General features: G+C 33.1%; 3 protein-coding genes across 4 annotated transcripts; 2 read left to right on the top strand and 1 right to left on the bottom strand.

The window, feature by feature from the left end:
• Positions 1–4490: 4490 nt before the first annotated feature.
• On the top strand, positions 4491–6849 carry LOC146930914 (uncharacterized). Its single transcript, XM_085702381.1, has 3 exons — positions 4491–4627; positions 5191–5262; positions 5836–6849. The coding sequence occupies exons 2-3, from the start codon at positions 5191–5193 to the stop codon at positions 6583–6585; spliced, it is 822 nt and encodes a 273-aa protein (XP_085558507.1). The 5' UTR covers positions 4491–4627; the 3' UTR covers positions 6586–6849.
• Positions 6850–9738: 2889 nt separating this feature from the next.
• LOC146930915 (uncharacterized) lies at positions 9739–13241 on the top strand. 2 transcript variants are annotated; one of them, XM_085702383.1, is made up of 6 exons: positions 9739–9844; positions 10797–10892; positions 10972–11123; positions 11234–11857; positions 12363–12497; positions 12614–13241. In XM_085702383.1, exons 3-6 carry the CDS (start codon positions 11109–11111, stop codon positions 13106–13108), a joined length of 1269 nt encoding a protein of 422 aa, XP_085558509.1. In that variant the 5' UTR covers positions 9739–9844; positions 10797–10892; positions 10972–11108; the 3' UTR covers positions 13109–13241. The 2 variants fall into 2 exon arrangements, with proteins under 2 accessions (XP_085558509.1, XP_085558508.1); XM_085702382.1 differs by lacking the exons at positions 9739–9844; positions 10797–10892; positions 10972–11123 and having other exon boundaries at positions 11189–11857.
• A 3232-nt stretch (positions 13242–16473) lies between these two features.
• On the bottom strand, positions 16474–18291 carry LOC146930916 (protein FAR1-RELATED SEQUENCE 5-like). The gene has a single exon (XM_085707617.1). The coding sequence runs from the start codon at positions 18289–18291 to the stop codon at positions 16474–16476; it is 1818 nt and encodes a 605-aa protein (XP_085563743.1).
• Positions 18292–19092: the final 801 nt, after the last annotated feature.

The raw sequence follows: 19092 nt of genomic DNA on the forward strand, positions 1-19092 counted from the left end.
ATTGCAACGTACAACTGACCATGCGAGAACAGAGTACTCGGCAAATAAATTCCAACATTTTTAAGTGATTGCAGTCATTTCTAAGTTTTTCTATTAAAAATAATTCTTATTAAAAGCAATTACTACCTATTTATTGCAGCCATAAAAGCAATTAGTGCAAATTAAATGTACTTTTCTAAAAAAGTTTTTTGTAAAGGAATTATAACTAGGTATATTCACTCGCGTGCTTTTAATGTGAATGTCTATAGTATTCTATTGGTAGTAATTCCTATTTATTGCAGACATAAAAACAATTAGTGCAAATTAAATATATTTTTCTAAGAAAGTTTTTTGTTAATATCATCATTGCAGTCATGAATGCTTTCAATACATAGTAATTAGCAGAGCAATTAGTGCATACTGGATAAAAGCAATTCTTATTTCTATTAAAAATAATTCTTATTAAAAGCAATTACTACCTATTTATTGCAGCCATAAAAGCAATTAGTGCAAATTAAATGTATTTTTCTAAGAAATTTTTTTGTAAAGGAATTATAGCTAGGTATATTCACTCGCGTGTTTTTAATGTGAATGACTATAGTATTATGTTTGACTATCCAGAAGTCCTAGCTCAACTGGCAAAATGCCGAAATTGTTAGGCCGGATGTCATGACCGGGGTTCGAACCCCGGTACCTCCACTTGTGTGTGTGAGTTTATAATGGCTTTGCCATTTCGTCTATCTACCAAAAAAAAAAAAAAATAAACATGTTTGACCAAAAATGTAATATTAAAATAAACATTTTTTATTTATTTAGGTTCGATTCTGCCTGCAAAATAATGAGAACCGTCTAGAGTTAATACAAAATAATGGACCCGAGTTGTGTTTTATGTATCTTGGCCGTCTGATAAAGATTGAATGTTTTCAATTTTTTTTTTGTGGTAGTCGGGGTTTGAACCCCAAACCTTTCATATATTATACATTGTCCATACTAATTGATGTAAGTTCACGAGTACGAATGTTTTCAATTTTAAGCTCAATTTATCATATTTGAAAACAAAATACTTTAAAATCTGAATATTCGATCTGAACAATTGAGATGTGTGTGACTTGTTGCGGTTACCATGCATCTCATCTAAATCCCTATAAGAATGCTATAGTCATAAACACACCCCATTAATAAAACACCTTCACTTTTCACTAGTGTGTTTGTTTTAAGTTTACCAACTTTATTCTTAGGAATAACATTTCTTTTTTTTAGAACTCTCATGTCGAGTTCAATAGAAGTGAAGTGAAGCTAATAGACTTCTTAACCAATGCATTGGAGACACTCGTTAGCATTTTCCTTATTTGTATTATTAGAGACCTAATTATCAATTTTCTAGCCGTAGTTCAGAAAAGTTAGTTTGGCCTAACTTCATTTTGCCTCCTCCTCTTCTCCTTCAAAGGAAAAGGAAAAGCTAGGTCAAAATTATTTTTGAGAATCTCCATTTAAAAAAGCAACTTTTGAGAAACTACATTCAGATTTGTTTCAACTTTAAAAAAAAAATAGATTTTAAGTTGAAAGAATCTAGAGATTTTTTTTAGAAATTTTTAAAAAAATCTAAAGTTATTTCTGTTTGTTTACTACCATAAAAATCAATTTTTTTTTTTTTTTTAAGATTTGAAGCTCTTGCAATTGAGTTCCTTATGTTTAGGAAAAAAAAATAGATTTTAGAAAAGCTACTTAAAATAAATTTTCATTTTGAAGCTAAAAATGATTTTTTTAACAAAATGGATTTTTTTTAAATCTAAAACAAACACTATAAAAATAAAAAAGTGATTTTCTTAGATCAAAAAATAGATTTTTTTTAAAAAAAAAATCCAAAACAAACTGGCCCATAGAGGAACTTCTATATAAGATGTTGAAACTTACTTTTCAACTAGGGTATTTTCTTCTTCTTAATGTACAACCTTCAATCGTTGACATAGGTTTCTAGTTAATTTTTTTATTATCTTTTATAAGCAATATTTATTGATAAAGAGCAAAACTAGTACAAGGAGTACACAAAGCTGCTCCAAATTCAGCATACAAATGCTGAGTGTACATTTTGTTCGAATGTCTTCTAACAACTGTTTATAAAATATCTTAACAAATTATTTTATATAATTAATTGTATAAAATATCATGAAAAAACAACGTGTCTTTGAATGTAATATTTTTGTAAGAAAAATTGTCTCATTTTTTCTTTAAATATTTACACTAAAAATTAGATATTTTATTAGATATTATGTATGTTTCAGTACACCAAAAAGTTCACACTTGCTTATAAGAATTTATAGACATCACACACCCATCTAACCACCAGGTCTATGCTTTTTAAGTAAGGATAAATCTATGAGAACTTACACACAAGACCAAAGAAAAACAATACCCCATTTAAGTGATGTAGCAGACAGGTTAGAACATTATCTAACATGTTTAAGCGTAAAAAAGTTTTTGAAATATAAAACATTTATCAGACAATTTTAACTTTATTTTTAAAGCTTTTAATTTTCACTTTAGGTTTAAAACAACTTCTACGATTAGAAAAAGTTGGGCAAAACGCTACAAACCAATATTTGTTTCTACATTAGCTTTTAAAATAACGCGACAAACACAATTCAACGTGAGAAGCTTAAATTTGTTGTGGTGTGTGGACGTGTCGTGAGATCATTTCCACCATCAGGACTATATCTGAGGCAGAGCAAAGATGACGACCGTCGTAGACCCCAAAATTAAGTATGAAATTTGCGCACCAACAAAAAAAAAACTAGGTGTCCATTAGGCGATAAGAAAATTACTTAAGTTCTAAAGGGAGGTGTGATTGTTAGTAACGAGATTAGTTCTTTGTTGACCCATTTAATCAAACTATCCTATCGAAATTGGCCCCGGGGAGAATCAAATCTAACACATTGAGAGGAACACACTCCAAGGTCCCTAAGTCAATACCACTAAGCCAACTCAAGTTGATTATTGTGATGATGTTTTAAAGTGAGTTCAAATCCCTAACTTTCCACCACCCCACACCCTTTTGTCAAAAGAAACCATTTCACACCCCTTGTTTGGTGGGTTTGAAAAAGTCGATTGAGGTAAAGAAAAATCAATGCTTTTAGGCTTCAAAGAAACAATTCCACTACTTGAGATCATCAATGTCACGAGAAAAGTTGAATGACTTTACTATTTTATATATTGAGAATGATATGATAGAACATATTGATGTAATAATTGTTTTGTATGAGCATTTGAATGTTAAATAAAAAATTTGATTTTTTTATGAAGTTTGATTATTATTTTTTAGATAATCTCTTAATGTAGTAAAAACTATTATCTTCAAGCAAATTATTTTTAAACTTTAGAAATTAAATATTTTATAAACTTATTATTTAGGACCCAATTGTAGGTTCATCCTATGAACCCAAAATCTCAAAAGTGGACTTGTCCACCATGAAAACAAATATGTATCATAAGTTATCACGGTTTATTTTCTCAAGACTAGGATAGGAAAGGAGTCAAGTAGAACAAACCTCGATTGTACTTGATAAGAACTATTTTAGCTTAAAGTTTAACTCAAATTTGATACAATTTTTTTTTAAGCTCGAATTCAACCTATTTTAAGTTCATGAACAACTCTGCTTAGCTTGTTAGGTTCAACTCATTTTCTCAAATCATATAATTCAAAAGTAAAATTTGTGTTAAAAAAAATCAAAAGTTTTATCAATGACCTTTTTATTTTATTTAATTAATTAACCAGAAATATATATTGAATAAAAGTAAAAAGTTGTCCAAGGGTATAGAGAATATACATAAACACAAAGGATCATACTTGCATTTATGCATGAAAAATACATAAATATATATATAATCGAGTAGACTCATGAAACAGTCGAGTTAAATTATATATAACTCAAGTTCAACTTATTAACAAACTTAATTTTCAGCTCACATTCAACTCATTTGATTAATAAATAAAGTTTAACGAATTAATTTTTGAGTCGAGTTTCAAATTATATTTGAATTGACTCAATTTATTGCCAGCTCTACTCACTACTAAAAATTGCTCTTATTTTTTCTCGTGAAGCAAATTGGATCTTAGTTTTTTCTCATGAAAAACTTTCCTTAAAAAAAAAGACTAAAGAAAAACTGAAGCCATGTGTGATGAACCGAAAGTGACGAGTTGTTTTCACGTCAATAAATGAATCTTGGGTTTGAATTAACGTTGAAAATTGAAACATTTCAAAGAGTAGGATAAGAGCTACTAAATATACACGTAACTATTAATTACTATTTTTGTGCATGAGATAGTGTCTGATTTCATGCAAGCTTTATGGCTCTAAAATTCCATTTCCATCTAGCTACATTGGTCCCCATTAAACCATTTTGAGATGTAGCAGCAGTATGATTAATGATGCCTTCCATTTTGAGGACCCAAATTCTTAATTATTTCTGATACTTACCATTTTCAGTAACTTAGCCTCCAAGTGGTCCAGATCATTTTGCTGGCTAATGACATAGATGGATATATAGAATCAAATAAGGAGTGATTCACTTATTACGCTTTTGCATGCTCGCAGTTCTCTAGTGGGTGCAAGTATCAAGTTTCAGCTTTTCAACTCCTCTCCTCTCCAAGGTTTTTTTCAATCTTTCTTTATTCCTTTGCTTTAGTTTCAAACTAAGAAGTGTAATATAGGTTTTGCATTGTTGTTTGACCTAATCTGCATCTTGGTTTTATTTTGAACTTGTTGTGTTTTCTTCTGCTTGATTTTGGTTTTGGCTTCTTCCCAACAGAAAATAAAGATCTAGAGTAAAATAATTTATTTCTTTCACAAAAGGATTTTTTTTTTTTTTTTTTTTTTGAGAAAGATGAAGAAAAACATCCCAAACCTAAAAAATGTCTTGAGAACTCAAGAGTTGAAGAAGCAAATTTTCAAGGTTCCTAGAGTTTGAAAAAGTGAATTTTAGAACTCTTTAGAATATAAACTCAAAGGGTAGTTTGAATAAATTTGAGTGTTGGTTAATTAATTTATTAATTTCAATGTCTGTGATGTGTTATATTCTATTTTTATGTTTTTTTTTTTGTTAAGTTTCTGTTAGCAGTTAGCACCTTCAAAAATTTGGCATTTCTTGTGTTTTTGCTATCTTTTTATTTTATATAATGCAATAAAGTTTATCTCATGCCCTTTAAAATAATAGATGGATTATGATCACCAAGACAAACCATCCTTTTTCGCAATCATCAAAGAAGGCTTGAACATCAACCGCCTGGTAATAATTTATTCGTACTTTTGTATATACGTTTCTCCCACATGAACATCATCTCATGCATTCTACAACTTGTTTGTCTTGTTAATAATAAGAAATACTTTGTTTGGATTCTGATGATGACAACTAAATTATAGGAAAAGTGAGTTTTTTTAAAGGCGAATGTCAGTAAACTAGTTTTATTAATTTTTCATAGTTTAAATTTGAGACATTCTTCTTAGAACTCATTCGATATTCCTTAGCTCAAAAGCCGAGTTATCTACTAGAGACAAATTGGGAATTTTAACATTAGCGTTTTAGTTATACATAGACATAGGACCCTGTATTCCCTTTGGTCACTGAATGCACGCATTCATGAAGTTTGGAGATCCATGACCGTCCGAAAAATGGGGTGGTCCAGATCCAAGCTTGGTAATTTTTCTGTTTAGACTATTTGATATCGATTGGAAGGTTACGGATCCCCTGGCTTTGTGAATGCTTGCAGGGATCCAGCATCATATGCATAACATGTTTAGTTTTAATTTTTTAACATTACATCTTGTCAAGCTACTATGTTTTTTTGGTCATAATCTGCAGAAAGTACCACAAGAGATTGTTATGGATTTGGGTGAAGAGTTGTGGAAGAATGCATTAATTATTCTGGTAGGCTCTTCTGGTGAGAAATGGGAAGTGAGTATTTTGAAGAAAGGAAATGACATTTATCTGCAAATTGGTTGGCAAAAATTTCTGAAAGACAACACAGTGATGCTTGAAGAGTTATTGGTTTTCACATATAATGGGGAGAACAAGTTCCAGGTGCAAATTTTTGGTAAGAATGGATTGGAGAGACCATGCTTCAAGAATGTACAAGAACAAGAAGAAGTACAAGAAGAAGAAGTTGCTGCAGCAGCTCCAATAATCGCGGCCAAGAGAAAGAGGGGTAGACCAAGAAAAGTTCTTTCTCCTGAGAGTGAGTGCTTTAAGAAGAAAAAAGCTGAAGTTGCAGAAAAAATTGTGGTTAAGAGAAATGATGGTAGAACAAGAAAAAGTCCTGCTGGTGAGAGAGTATGCTTCAGGAAAAAAGAAGAAGTTGCAGCAACAATCATGTCTATGGGTAAACCAAGAAAAAATCATGTTCGTCAGAGAGTAAGCGTAAAGAAAGAAGAAGCCAAAGCTGCAGCAACATTGATGGCTGCGATAAACAAGGGTAGAACAAGAGAAAATCCTGCTGGTGAGAGGGTATGCATCATGAAAGAAGAAGCAAAATCTGCAGAAACAATCGTGGCTGAGAGAAAGAAGGGTAGACCAAGAAAATATCCTGCTCCAGTTGTTATTTTAGTTAACTGATATAAAATAACAAATTATCTGTTATATATATGCTCAGATTGAAATAGATACTGAGATTAATTAAGAGTATGCTTAACAATAATCCATATATTGGAGTTAGTTATTAGGATTTATGTATCTGTTATGATTGATGCTGTTTTTATGGTTGCATTGTATGTGAATGCATTGGACATCAAAGTGGATGGTGGTTTTTCTAATTGTGTCTGGATTTTATTGGTGAAATTCAAATCAGTTGAATGTTAAACATTGTACATCATTTATTAATATATAGTTTTGTCTCCTAAGGTTGTAACCTGTAGTGAGTTTCAAGAGTTTGTTTATTATTTTTATGTGTTAATCAGAGTGTTAGAAAAAAAGTGTAACCTGTAGTGAGTTTCGAAAGTTTGTTTATTATATACGAGTTTGAGTTCTCTCATACTCTAAATTGATTGTTTATCAATTACTACTCGGTAGCACTTCAGAAAAAAATAATATTAATTAGCTTGCGTGAATTACTCTTTATAATAGATTATTATCAGCATTTTGATTTGTGAATTACGTTAATTTTTTGTAAAAAAAAAAACTCAGATTGGATATTTTTGGAATAAGAGAAACTCCATCAAGAATTGCAAAATAGGCAAACTCGATCACAGGGCAAGGCGAGCAACTCCAACAAGGGTTGCAAAATAGGCAGGTCAAGTCAAAGGACAAGGCAATCAAGGTGAGTTTTAATGGAAGAGGCTTTGTTTAAAGGTTACTAGATTGGATCGAGGTCCTTATTCAGGATTTCTCATCTTCAACTTGCGATTGATACACAAATTTTAGGTGAGAAAAGTTTGGCAAATATCAAGACGATTAAGGTAATTATGCTTCACTTTGAGTTGATTTCAGGTCTCAAAGTCAACTTCCACAAGAGTCTGCTTGTGGGCATTATTGTTTCAAATTCTTGTCAAGCGCCATTTAAATATCTCGGCCTTCCAATTGCGACAATCCACGAAGATTATCCATTTATTAGAAAGAAACACAAAATGGATTTCAAGTTGTAAGGTTTGCAATTTTTAAATGGGTCTTGAAAATACAAGTCCAACACATGTTAAAGTCATAACCGTACAATTTCCAATACAAAAGTTGCTACTTTTAGATGCTTAAACAATGCCCTTAGGGCACTTGTTAGCATTTTCCTTTTTCGATAGGTGACCGACTTGATTTGGTTAAGTCTCCCTGTCTTCTTTACTAGTTTTAGTTTTTCTTTTTCTTTCCTTTTTAAGGCTCCCAAGTGTATCATTTCTAAAATTGAATCCCTTTTTAAGTTTTTCTTTGGAGGGCGAGGGTGAGCGGTAGTTAAGATTCGTGTACTAGGTTCATTGGAATAGTTTGTTTAGATCAAGATAAAGGTGATTTAAGAGTGAGAAGGGTATGCTAATTAATTTATCTTTATTAGCTAGATGGTTGTGGCCGCGTAGGACCGACCAAGATTGGTTGTGGTTTAAGGTGTTATTCTACAAATATGGGATGAAGCTTGGCGTGGTTATGGAAGGGGGTATATAGACAGGTGGCCGTGACAACTTAATCAAAGTTGGCAACAAAAGAGTTTATCACATGCTAACTTAAGAGGAGTTGGAATAACCGATGATTCATTTTGAACTTGTTTGGAATAAAGTGGTTCCTTTGTAGGTGGCCTTATTCACTCCTTGTTTCCTTAAAAACATAGGATTATATTATCACTTACACATATGTTTTAAGTTTTTCTTTTGTTTATTGAGTACTTATATTTAGACGAGTCCTGATAGACGTACAACCCAACGTGGCCATACCACTCTACACCCTTCCACCCTGGCCAATTTTATTAATTAAAAATATGGCCAATCCTTGTCATTAAAAAAAGGAAAAATGATAAATCAAAAAATCAAAAAAACTAAACTGTAGCACCACTCTCTCACTCGGCCCATCTCTCTCTCTCACTCATGCGATTTCCGTTTTCCCCCTTTTCTCCGTCGCCGTGATTTCAACGTTCCGTCGCCGCCGTGATCACTCCATCGCAGCACCTCACGAGATTACACCCTCGCCGCCGTCGATCTTCGATTCTCCCCTTTCACCCATCGTAGCACCGTCGCCGACAATCTCTCTTTCCTTTCTCTCGTCAGCGTTTCAACTCAGGTATATTCATTCATCTCCCTTTTGTTTGATTTAGTTGTTTAATTTAGCCCTAGAGAGTGCCTAAATAGATTTGGTTGTTGAAGAAGAATAGTGAATCTGGAAATGATATTCGGCTCCTGTGTTAGTTAGTGCATGTGTTATGCTTGGTTAGCTTGTAGGATTGGTCTTTGTACATTTTGTTTTTTGGCCTTTAAGTCCTTTCCTGCGGTTATTATGGTTCTGTGCTAGCTCTGTTTGCAGCAGGTTCCCTTTGTATTGTTTGCCTGTTTGTTTGTTCCTCTGCAACCACTTTGCAATGCTGGTGCGTGGTGTTTATTTTATATATATATGCGGGTTAAAAAAATGAGGTAATTTAGATCTGTGTGTATTTACTATTCTTGCGGTATTTGGTAATTTATCTCGTCGGCGTTCCTCAATTTTGCGGTGATTCACTATTCTCGTTATTCATACACATTTATGGGTATATTGAAAATCAATATTTTTTTTAATTTTTATCTGAGATTTTGGCAGTACTGAAGTGAAGAATGGGTTCAATTTTATGTTATGTGTGTTTATTGATGGATAAAGTTTGTTTAATAGAGGCTATGGACATTCATTGGGTTAGTCTATAGCCAGTTTTGTGGGTCACAGAACAAAATAGGAATTCATTAGCGAGAAAGTTTAAGGTTCAATGGGTTATTATTATACATGAGGTTTCATGACAAAACATTATAGCATTGTTTGATCCATCTAATTAGTCTCACCTAGTGGAAAACAGCTTTGATGGTTATTGTTGTATGGTGGGTTTTTGACTCGATGCCCTTATCTTTGAGATCCGTTTGTTATACACTTTTTATGGTAATATATTATATTGTATAGATTATAGATGTGTATAAAGCCTTCGCAATGTTAGTATTTTCTTAGTTTGCTTAGATCATTTGAAAAATTTGAAATTACACACACACGCACACACATTAATGGCATTTACATTTAACTTGTTTGTGACATGTTCTATGGTTTATTTCAGATTCCTGTAAGTTTGGCTTCTGTTGACGCTCTAGAGACATATACTCAGATATCTAGCCATCCCTTTAAACAAAACTAGCAAACAGGGCATTATTGCTCTTGGTATCCTTCATCTAAGGTATAACTTTTAATCTCTAAGTAATATTCAAAAGCGAAATATTTTTTAATTAAGGCATTTTAGCTGTTGATATCCTTTATTCTAAGGGGGCGTTTGTTTGACCTCTACAAACTAAATTCCCTGGAATCTAAGATGGGAATTATTTATTCCTATGTTTGGTACAGATGCACGTAGAAAAGTTCCAAGGAATAAATCATTCCCAGGAACATTATTTCCTCTATTTTACTCTCTTTTTATTCCAGCATAAAAGGATGGGTATGATCTATTCCCAGCGGTTATCACAAGTTGTTTTTCTAAAGTTCATTTCTACCCTTAAGTAACTGCAAGGCATACCCACTACGAGCACCATGTCTCTAGACACAATGTCTGTCACGTTTTTTTAATTTCTGCAGTTAAACACTCTTGTTTTATAAGCTTAAATAATTTTCATTACTTGATTTTATTGATTGAATGTTGATAGATGGTGCAATTATTTATTTAGTTATGACTCAAGGTATTGCTTAAAAAATACTCATGCTATTGTAATTGCTTTAATAAAAAAGTAGACAGAGATGAAATATGTATGATAAACTAAAATTGTCAAACGCAATGGCCAGTAATTGATTCAGGAAAAGAGAAATACAAGGGCCAATAATAATTTAGAAAAATTAGCACACATCTAGTATATTTTACACAATAAGGGGTATTTTAATAATTGCATCATTTCCTTAAAAAAGAATCCCTGGGAATTCAATTCAACAACCAAACACTTTTTTCAAACTTTCCTACGAATAACTTTTCCACTGTTATAATCCCAGGAAAGTTAATCCTGGGAATACATTTTGATTCCCTAAAACAAACACCCCCTAAGTTATTACTTTTAATCTCTACAAGTAATATTAAAAAAACGACATATTTTGTAATTAGAAAACTAATGTGCAATAACTGAGGATCAACTAATTCCGTTTTACAGGACATAATTGCAACTGGAAATATTGATACAAATGCTGTTATTTTTGACCGTCCATCAAGACAGGTATTAGCTACACTCAGCGGTCACTCTAAAAAGGTTGGTCTTATTTTAGGTGGAATTGCAGGATTTATATTTTCTTCAAAACCTATTAGCTGACCCGTAATGCTTTTGGTAGGTAACAAGCGTGAAGTTTGTTGGTAAGGGTGAATCTATCATAACTGGTTCAGCAGATAAGGTAAAGAGCTATCCCTTTGTAATTTTATAAGGTAGCTTGAAAACTCCTGTGGCAGCATTGGCATCACAGTCAGCATCATGACAAACAAAATGGTATGTGTATGTGACAAATGTCAATTAGTTTGTTTGATTTCATTAGTGTTTTTGTGTTTTTGTTAATGCCTTTCCTTATATCTAGCCTTTGGAATTCTTGTTTATTGCAGTTACGTCTCAGACATGAATGTAAGTCGATGTATATTACTAAAGTGAACGAGAAGCTTACTGAACTTCAAAGGTCTCAAATTCAAAAAACACCATTTAAATGGTTATTGAGTTTGCCTAAGAAATTTAAAATATCCGAAAATTTGCTTGAAGAATTGGTAGAAAGATGGGATGGTAGGAGTGGGGGGTTTGCTATACAAGGTCGGATAATACGGTTTACGCCTTTAGATGTATGTTTTGCATTAGGACTTCGTATAATTGGTGAAAAGGTGAACTTCAAAAAAGACCCTACATCCACTACGAAAGCAATGTTTGATAATGAAGTCATCAATGTAAAAACAATTTATGCTAAAATTATTAATATGGAAGGAGACGAAGATGTTGAGAATTTTTGCCGACTTTATTTGCTTCTTGGTTTTGCCGAGTTCTACTTTCCAAATTCAACTGATAAGGTTAGTGGTTGGTGCCTAAAAATGTTAGACGACTTGAACTCCATTGGGAGATACAATTGGGGTGTCGCTGTTTATGAAACTCTTGCTTGCAGTTTAAATCGAGTAGCGCCTCTTTTTTGCGAAGGAAAAAATACTTCACGGTTACAAATTAAGGGATGCGCTCTTGTATTACAGGTATGTTATCGTATGATCTTTTTATACGTTTATAGGCCAGTCTTTGTGATCATATATGTCCGTGTAGAGTATTATATATATGTGAAGTATGAAATCTAACATAGTTTATATATTACAAGAGTTTCTTGAGTTTGAGTTTTTAGATTGTAAGGTTGATGTATTCTGATAATGCCGCTTCTTTTGTCTTCATGCCATATTGTGACATGATTATAATTGATCTTTTATTCGTTGATATTTAGAGCTTGTTAGTAACTGTCACTTGTGACTGAAACAAGTGTAACTCACATTTAAAAGTAGTAATAATTTGTAAACACTTTTAAATACAAATGATTGCTGTTGAATTTGAGTATATCAGCTTAACTCTATATAACATAGGATGAAGTTTTATAGGAGATGTAAGAGTGTTTTTCAAAAATGTACATTTATCTTTGTTAATTGGAAGTAAGTGTTGTGATTGGAACAATTTAATTTTATTTATTTATTTGTATAATATATGTATATATAGGTATGGGCTCTAGAGCATGTACTAGGATACGAACGAAGTTATCATGATTCACCATTGACGTTTCCACGATTTCTGAAGGCGCGTGGGGTTAGTTTGGTTGGCAAAAATATATCATACTTGCTTGATAATAATTTGGTAAGGTTGAATAAATATTATTATTATTTATATTCTACTTTATGTATTTTGTGTATATATTGAGATTAAGCAGTGTCAATAGTTCATTAATATTTATATTGTACCTACCTTGACAGGTTATTGAAGAGTTAAGTGCAACTAAAGAAGAGGTTGCAAATGAAGTTGTGAGGGAGGCGTTAGAACGAGCACCAAGTGGATATATTAAATGGACACCAGATCCTGTTATTAGTCAGTTAATTGTTAACAATCGCCTGTTGGCTGAAGCAAACAAAGGACTTGCCGCAAGGATATCTCTTCTTGAATCGGAAACAAGAGAGATGAAGAAGTTATACGGTAGTGCACAAACTAGTTATGTGGAAGAAGGTGTCTTCAACGATGAAGGTGTCTTTAACGATGAAGGTGTCTTCAACGGTGAAGGTGTCGACGAGGATGTATCCATGGATGAGATAGAAAGAGTTATTGAAAGGGAGGTGGCACATGTATCATATGATGAAGCACATCCTGCATCAAATCTGTTGACTAGAATTAAGAACAAGCCAAGAAACCGTGTAAAAAGTGGGGTTCTGCTTTCCCCATGGGTGAAGGATGGACGCATAAAGAAGAAGATTTAAATTAATGTAGTGTTTTTATATGATTGTAATGTAGATGTTTTTTGTTGCTATTTTTTATTTAGTAAGACAATGTCGCACCTTTAATATTAATGGAAACACCATAACAATGTTAGTTACTAACATTGTTGAACTATCCTATAGTCTAACGAGTCACCATGCGTGTTATGTAACAAATTTTATTGGGAGTGTTTTTAGTTATTTTTTGTTGTTTGATATAAACAAAGACCGTGTCTTTATTGACAGGTGAAATCTTCGCATGTAAATCTTTTGCGTAAAATGATATTATTTACACCTGGGAAAGATAAACTAGCCAAATATATGGTACGTGTGACCAAATTTTTACACATGCGTGACCACTATTATTTCATAATTTAGAACTTGTCCGTCTTTAGGCGTAATTAACTCGGTCATTGTAAAACAAGTTACTTATGTTTGGAAAGGCTTTTAGTGCAGCGATGAAATGAGATTATGCGTTCGACTTGTCTAAAACGATATTATTTACACGTCGGAAAGAAAAACTAGCCAAATATATAGTCCGTATAACCACAATTTTAAAAATGAGCAACCACTTTTTTTTCATAATTTATAACTTGTCCGTCTTTAGGCGTGATAAACTCGGTGATTGTAAAACAAGTTACTTATGTTCGGAGAGGCTTTTAGTGCAGTGATCAAATGAGATTATGCGTTCGACTCGCGTAAAACGATATTATTTACACGTCGTAAAGGAAAACTAGCCAAATATATAGTCTGTATAACCACAATTTTACAAATGCGTGACCACTATTCTTTCATAATTTAGAACTTGTCCGTCTTTAGGCGTGATAAACTCGGTGATTGTAAAACAAGTTTTTTATGTTCGGAGAGGCTTTTAGTGCAGTGATCAAATGAGATTATGCGTCTGACATGTCTAAAACGATATTATTTACACGTCGGATAGAAAAACTAGCCAAATATATAGCCTGTACAACCACAATTTTACAAATGAGTAACCACTTTTTTTTTCATAATTTAGAACTTGTCCGTCTTTAGGCGTGATAAAGTCGGTGATTGTAAAACAAGTTTTTTATGTTCGGAGAGGCTTTTAGTGCAGTGATCAAATGAGATTATGCGTCTGACTTGTCTAAAACGATATTATTTACACGTCGGATAGAAAAACTAGCCAAATGTATAGTCTGTATAACCACAATTTTACAAAAGCGTGACCACTTTTTTTTCATAATTTAGAACTTGTCCGTCTTTAGGCTTGCTAAACTCGGTGATTGTAAACCAAGTTTTTTATGTTCGGAGAGGCTTTTAGTGCAGTGATCAAATGAGATCATGCGTCTGACTTGTCTAAAACGATATTATTTACACGTCGGATAGAAAAACTAGCCAAATATATAGCCTGTATAACCAGAATTTTACAAATGCGTGACCACTTTTTTTTCATAATTTAGAACTTGTCCGTCTTTAGGCGTGATAAACTCGGTGATTGTAAAACAAATTTTTTATGTTCGGAAAGGCTTTTAGTGCAGTGATCAAATGAGATCATGCGTCTGACTTGTCTAAAACGATATTTTTTACACGTCGGATAGACAAACTAGCCAAATATATAGCCTGTACAACCACAATTTTACAAATGAGTAACCATTATTTTTTCATAATTTAGAACTTGTCCGTCTTTAGGCGTGATAAACTCGGTGATTGTAAAACAAGTTTTTTATGTTCGGAGAGGCTTTTAGTGCAGTGATCAAATGAGATTATGCGTTCGACTCGCGTAAAACGATATTATTTACACGTCGGAAAGAAAACCAAGGTACAACAGTTATATAGATGGATAGTTAAAATGGTACAATACATATGGTTTAATGCAGATAGTCCTAATAATACATGGAGATAGTCATAACATTGAGAATCATAATTATAAATTATTACTCATCGGATAAATCACCATCTGTCCAGTATTGACGGAGATGCTCTATTCCACGTAATTCAACTTCCCTTGAATTTAGACATCTGTTGAGACGAATTTGCATCTGATTGTTCTCGTTGCGTATCATGTTAATGGACAGTTCGAGCGACTCATTACTGTCTCTTGGGATTTCTGATGAACGTTGTTTTGGTCTTCTTTGGGCTTCTTGACGTAAAGATTGTCTAAGACGTGCAGACTCTTCCATGCGGTAATCCCATTCTCTACGATATTCGTTCATGTTTGCGAGTGAGAATCGTTGTTGTGGGCATAGACAATATCGAAACATATTTCGCTCCAATGCCCACACTCGACCCATACATTCTACCATTTCTGCTGGAGTGTACATTGTTCCTTTAATCCCAGAGAAAGCATGAAACTCCCATTCAATACCAACCCAATCTTCCTCCATCGTATCATAAATTACTAAACTCCATTATACCACAAGTGTATGGTACTTATAGGATGAGTCATAGGATGGGTAATTTTCTTTCTTTGACTAACTTTTTCATTTCAATTAATTTCCTGTTCACTGTTTATTCACATGCTATCTGTGCAATTTCTACAATTGAGGCAATCCAGGGAATCTTGGTAGATGCTAAGAGTCCAGCTGTGTAGTCTCGTATTGAATTTAGGGTTAAAAATGTTTTTGGTTCCTAAAAATTTTAGAATGTCTAAATTTAGTCCTTACTTAATTTGTACTATATACTTATTCTTTCCTTATCATTAAACAAATGTAACAAACTACCTGAGTGTGTTTATACCTTGAAACAACTTTTTCTATAATAAAATTGTTGTTGGTGTCATTAAAAAAATAATTTAGATTATATATTTTTTATGTAATAGTGTATTATAGTTGGTGTTGTTGAAATAAATAATCATGATCAGTTTCATTTTGAAACATTTGTTTTTTTTTTTCAGTTTTAATCAAAATCAAAATTTCATTACAAAAATGTAAATATTGTTAGGAAATCCCTAAAATTCAATTAAAATTAAGTAAGGATTATACCTACAATTCTGAACCCAATCTTCCTCCATCGTATTCAAAATGAAAACTATACTCGATCTCTGTTGGTGATGTAGGAAAATTGATTGTTATTGATTTTTCTTTGGGTGTTTTGGTGTATTTTTTTTCTTTTTGGTGTAATATTTGGGATTTAAACCTTTTTTATATATAATATATTTTGCCATTAAAAAAAAAAAAGACTCCATTATATCACAAGTGTATGGTACTTATGGCATGAGTCATAGGATGGATAATTTTCTTTCTTTGACTAACTTTTTCATTTCAATTAATTTCGAGGTCACTGTTTATACACATGCCATATGCACTATTTTTAAATTTTATAATTAATAAAAATATATTATTTCTTCTACTATAAATACTTCCTTTCATCTTTCAATTTATCACACCATTTCATCTACTATTCTTACATCTATCTTCTTTTAACCTTATTTTTTCATTTTCACAATGCCGAATGCAATACGTTCTAGCGTAATGTCTACACAAAATGCCTCTGAACTCAAACAGCAAACAAGTGCACGTAACATTATTGTCTTCCCCGTTGAAATCAACACAATACTTAGTTTCGTTCGGTTTACCACAGACAATACTCTCCTCTAAAACGGTGTATGTAGATGTAAATTCCAATGTAGTCACACCTTCGAGATAACAGTTGCATTTCCCACGAAATTCTACTTGTATCTCCATATACTTGTCATGGGTGTACTCGGCTTGAAATTGTCTCTCGATTGTGGAATTTGACCCGCATGGAATGATTGTGCTTGAAGACCGAAAATCTGCCTCGTATTCCTTTTCAGCCTTGTCTTGGAGTGCGTTGTCGTATTGCTTTACAAATTCGCTTAGAGAAGTTCTTGCATTAATGTAACCATCGAAAAAAGCATTCATACTTTCACTCCTCTGTGTTGTTGACATTCCGGCCCAGAAATCATTTTTTAAATAACATGGCACCCATCTTTCCCGCTCTTCGAAAATGGTATTCAACCAATCATTTTCACCCAAACCATATTTTTCAATGAATGTTGTCCACCCAACAACAAAATCATCAACCCGAAGAGAATCATACACACAATTTTTCATATCATTTTTTATTCCTTTGTATTGTGCGTATCCTTTCAATTTTTCGGCAATTTTTCTCATTATATGCCATAGACACCACCTATGCCTAGTATTAGGAAACACAACCTGAATTGCATTCTGCATAGCCTTGCACTGATCGGTTACAATTCCCATTGGAGGCCTCGAAGACATACACCTTAGCCATGTTTCGAACAACCAGGTAAAGGACTTGGTATCTTCAGATGATAAAAGACCGCAACCTAGTAAAATGGATTGCCCATGATGATTGACACCAACAAACGGGGCAAATGGCATGTCATACTTGTTTGTCAAGTACGTGGTATCGAATGTGACAACATCACCAAAGTATTCATAGGCAGACCTACTACGTGCATCAGCCCAGAAAATATTCTGCACATGAAAGTCCTCGTCCATGTCAATCTCATAGAAAAAGTCTTTGTTGCATTCCCTCATTCTAGCAAAGTAGGATAAAAGTGCCCTGCCATCTCCTTCCTTCCCGAGAAGGTGTCTTTCTTTTGCCACAAAGTTTCTGACATCTCTCTCCACAAATGTTAGATTTTCGTAACCACCGGCATCACATACCATGGAACGGAAACTTTTGTTCACCCGTACACCTGCCTGATCGTTTATCAAAATTGTCCGCTGTGCATGCATATCAATCTTCTTATTGCCAGCAAACAACCGTGATTTAGTTGGACTTATCTCATGATTATGACATGAATTAAAAGACAAAATAGTCCATAGACCCTTCTTTAAAGCAACCGTTATCTTAGCTGAGCAATCAAGTTTCTTCGTTGGATTCGTCTTCAAAGTTGGTGGTATGTTTGATTCATGGTGACCTTCTCTTGCACAAGTTAGAATGAAATATTTTAACATGCCATCGGCCCCTTTCTTAGAGTTTCTAGTTTTGATCGCAAACCCTTGTTTCATGGCATATTCACGGTAAAAAGACTTACAATCTGCAACCGATTTAAAAGACATACCGATAGTAGGCGTGAATTTATCTGTTGCGACAGCATTTGTTGTTTCAAAGGTCCCGGAATCCGAAACGTCAACACGAGCCGCACCATCAGCTAGCTCTCCGTCAGGGGGTAATAAAGGATGATCGATCAATATAGGAGGACCATCAGCCATCGAGCATAAGTGAAAGGAAAAGTGTAAAGATTTAAATTGCAATGAACTCTTCTGGCTTTTGGTGGGAAGTGATCGTAATTAGTGTTTGTACACTTCTTTTTTATTTTAAATGGATATATGTTTTTGCTTTAACAAAAAAAAATGATCGAAACTAGTGTTAATGAAGCAATCCACGTGTTGAGTTGTGTTGGATACTTAATTTTAACCTCACATTTTTTTAATATATTTAATCTCATTAGTTATTAGAATTAAAATAAATAAATAGTTCAAAAGGTAAAATTAGCCAATCTAAATTGACACGAGATAATTGAACCTGAAACTTTAAAGAGGACCATACTCTAAGATACCAAGTCTATACCGTCAAAACAACAATGGGACTTTTAAGTTTGAGGTTTGTAGCAGTTCGGTCCGTTAATTTATTTTGGTCACACAAAAGTCTTTTAGGTTTGAGGTTTGGAAAATATTGGTCTTTTAAGTTATTTTGGTCACACATAACATATTAAATTTGGAAAAATTGTTTTCAATTTAGTGCTTATGTCACATCATCGTTTTCGTAATGTTTGGCTAACAACAGGACTACATATAAAACGTTTACAAATTTAAAAGAGTTATGTCTGACCAAAATAGCTTAAAGACCAATATATTACAACCCTCAAACTTAAAAGACTTATGTGTGACCAAAATAAACTAACAAACTGAACTGTTACAAACCTCAAACGTAAAGGACACCTCGTATAAATTAACCTAAAATTTTTTAGGTTTAAATGTGTAATTGGTCCCTGCACTTTTTTTTTTGTTTGG

The sequence above is a fragment of the Medicago sativa genome, chromosome 4, assembly GCF_051527215.1.
Source record: "Medicago sativa cultivar Bolivia chromosome 4, Bolivia_mono, whole genome shotgun sequence".
Lineage (NCBI taxonomy): Eukaryota > Viridiplantae > Streptophyta > Magnoliopsida > Fabales > Fabaceae > Medicago > Medicago sativa.

What these genes read in the sequence shown, in the direction of transcription:
- LOC146930914 (XM_085702381.1), top strand. Translation starts at nt 5,191, where the DNA reads ATGGATTATGATCACCAAGACAAACCATCCTTTTTCGCAATCATCAAA. An exon ending in GCTTGAACATCAACCGCCTG is followed by an intron (nt 5,263 to 5,835) that starts GTAATAATTTAT and finishes CATAATCTGCAG; the next exon opens with AAAGTACCACAAGAGATTGT.
- LOC146930915 (XM_085702382.1), top strand. Translation starts at nt 11,189, where the DNA reads ATGCCTTTCCTTATATCTAGCCTTTGGAATTCTTGTTTATTGCAGTTA. An exon ending in GATGCGCTCTTGTATTACAG is followed by an intron (nt 11,858 to 12,362) that starts GTATGTTATCGT and finishes ATGTATATATAG; the next exon opens with GTATGGGCTCTAGAGCATGT. An exon ending in ACTTGCTTGATAATAATTTG is followed by an intron (nt 12,498 to 12,613) that starts GTAAGGTTGAAT and finishes CTACCTTGACAG; the next exon opens with GTTATTGAAGAGTTAAGTGC.
- LOC146930916 (XM_085707617.1), bottom strand. Translation starts at nt 18,291, where the DNA reads ATGGCTGATGGTCCTCCTATATTGATCGATCATCCTTTATTACCCCCT.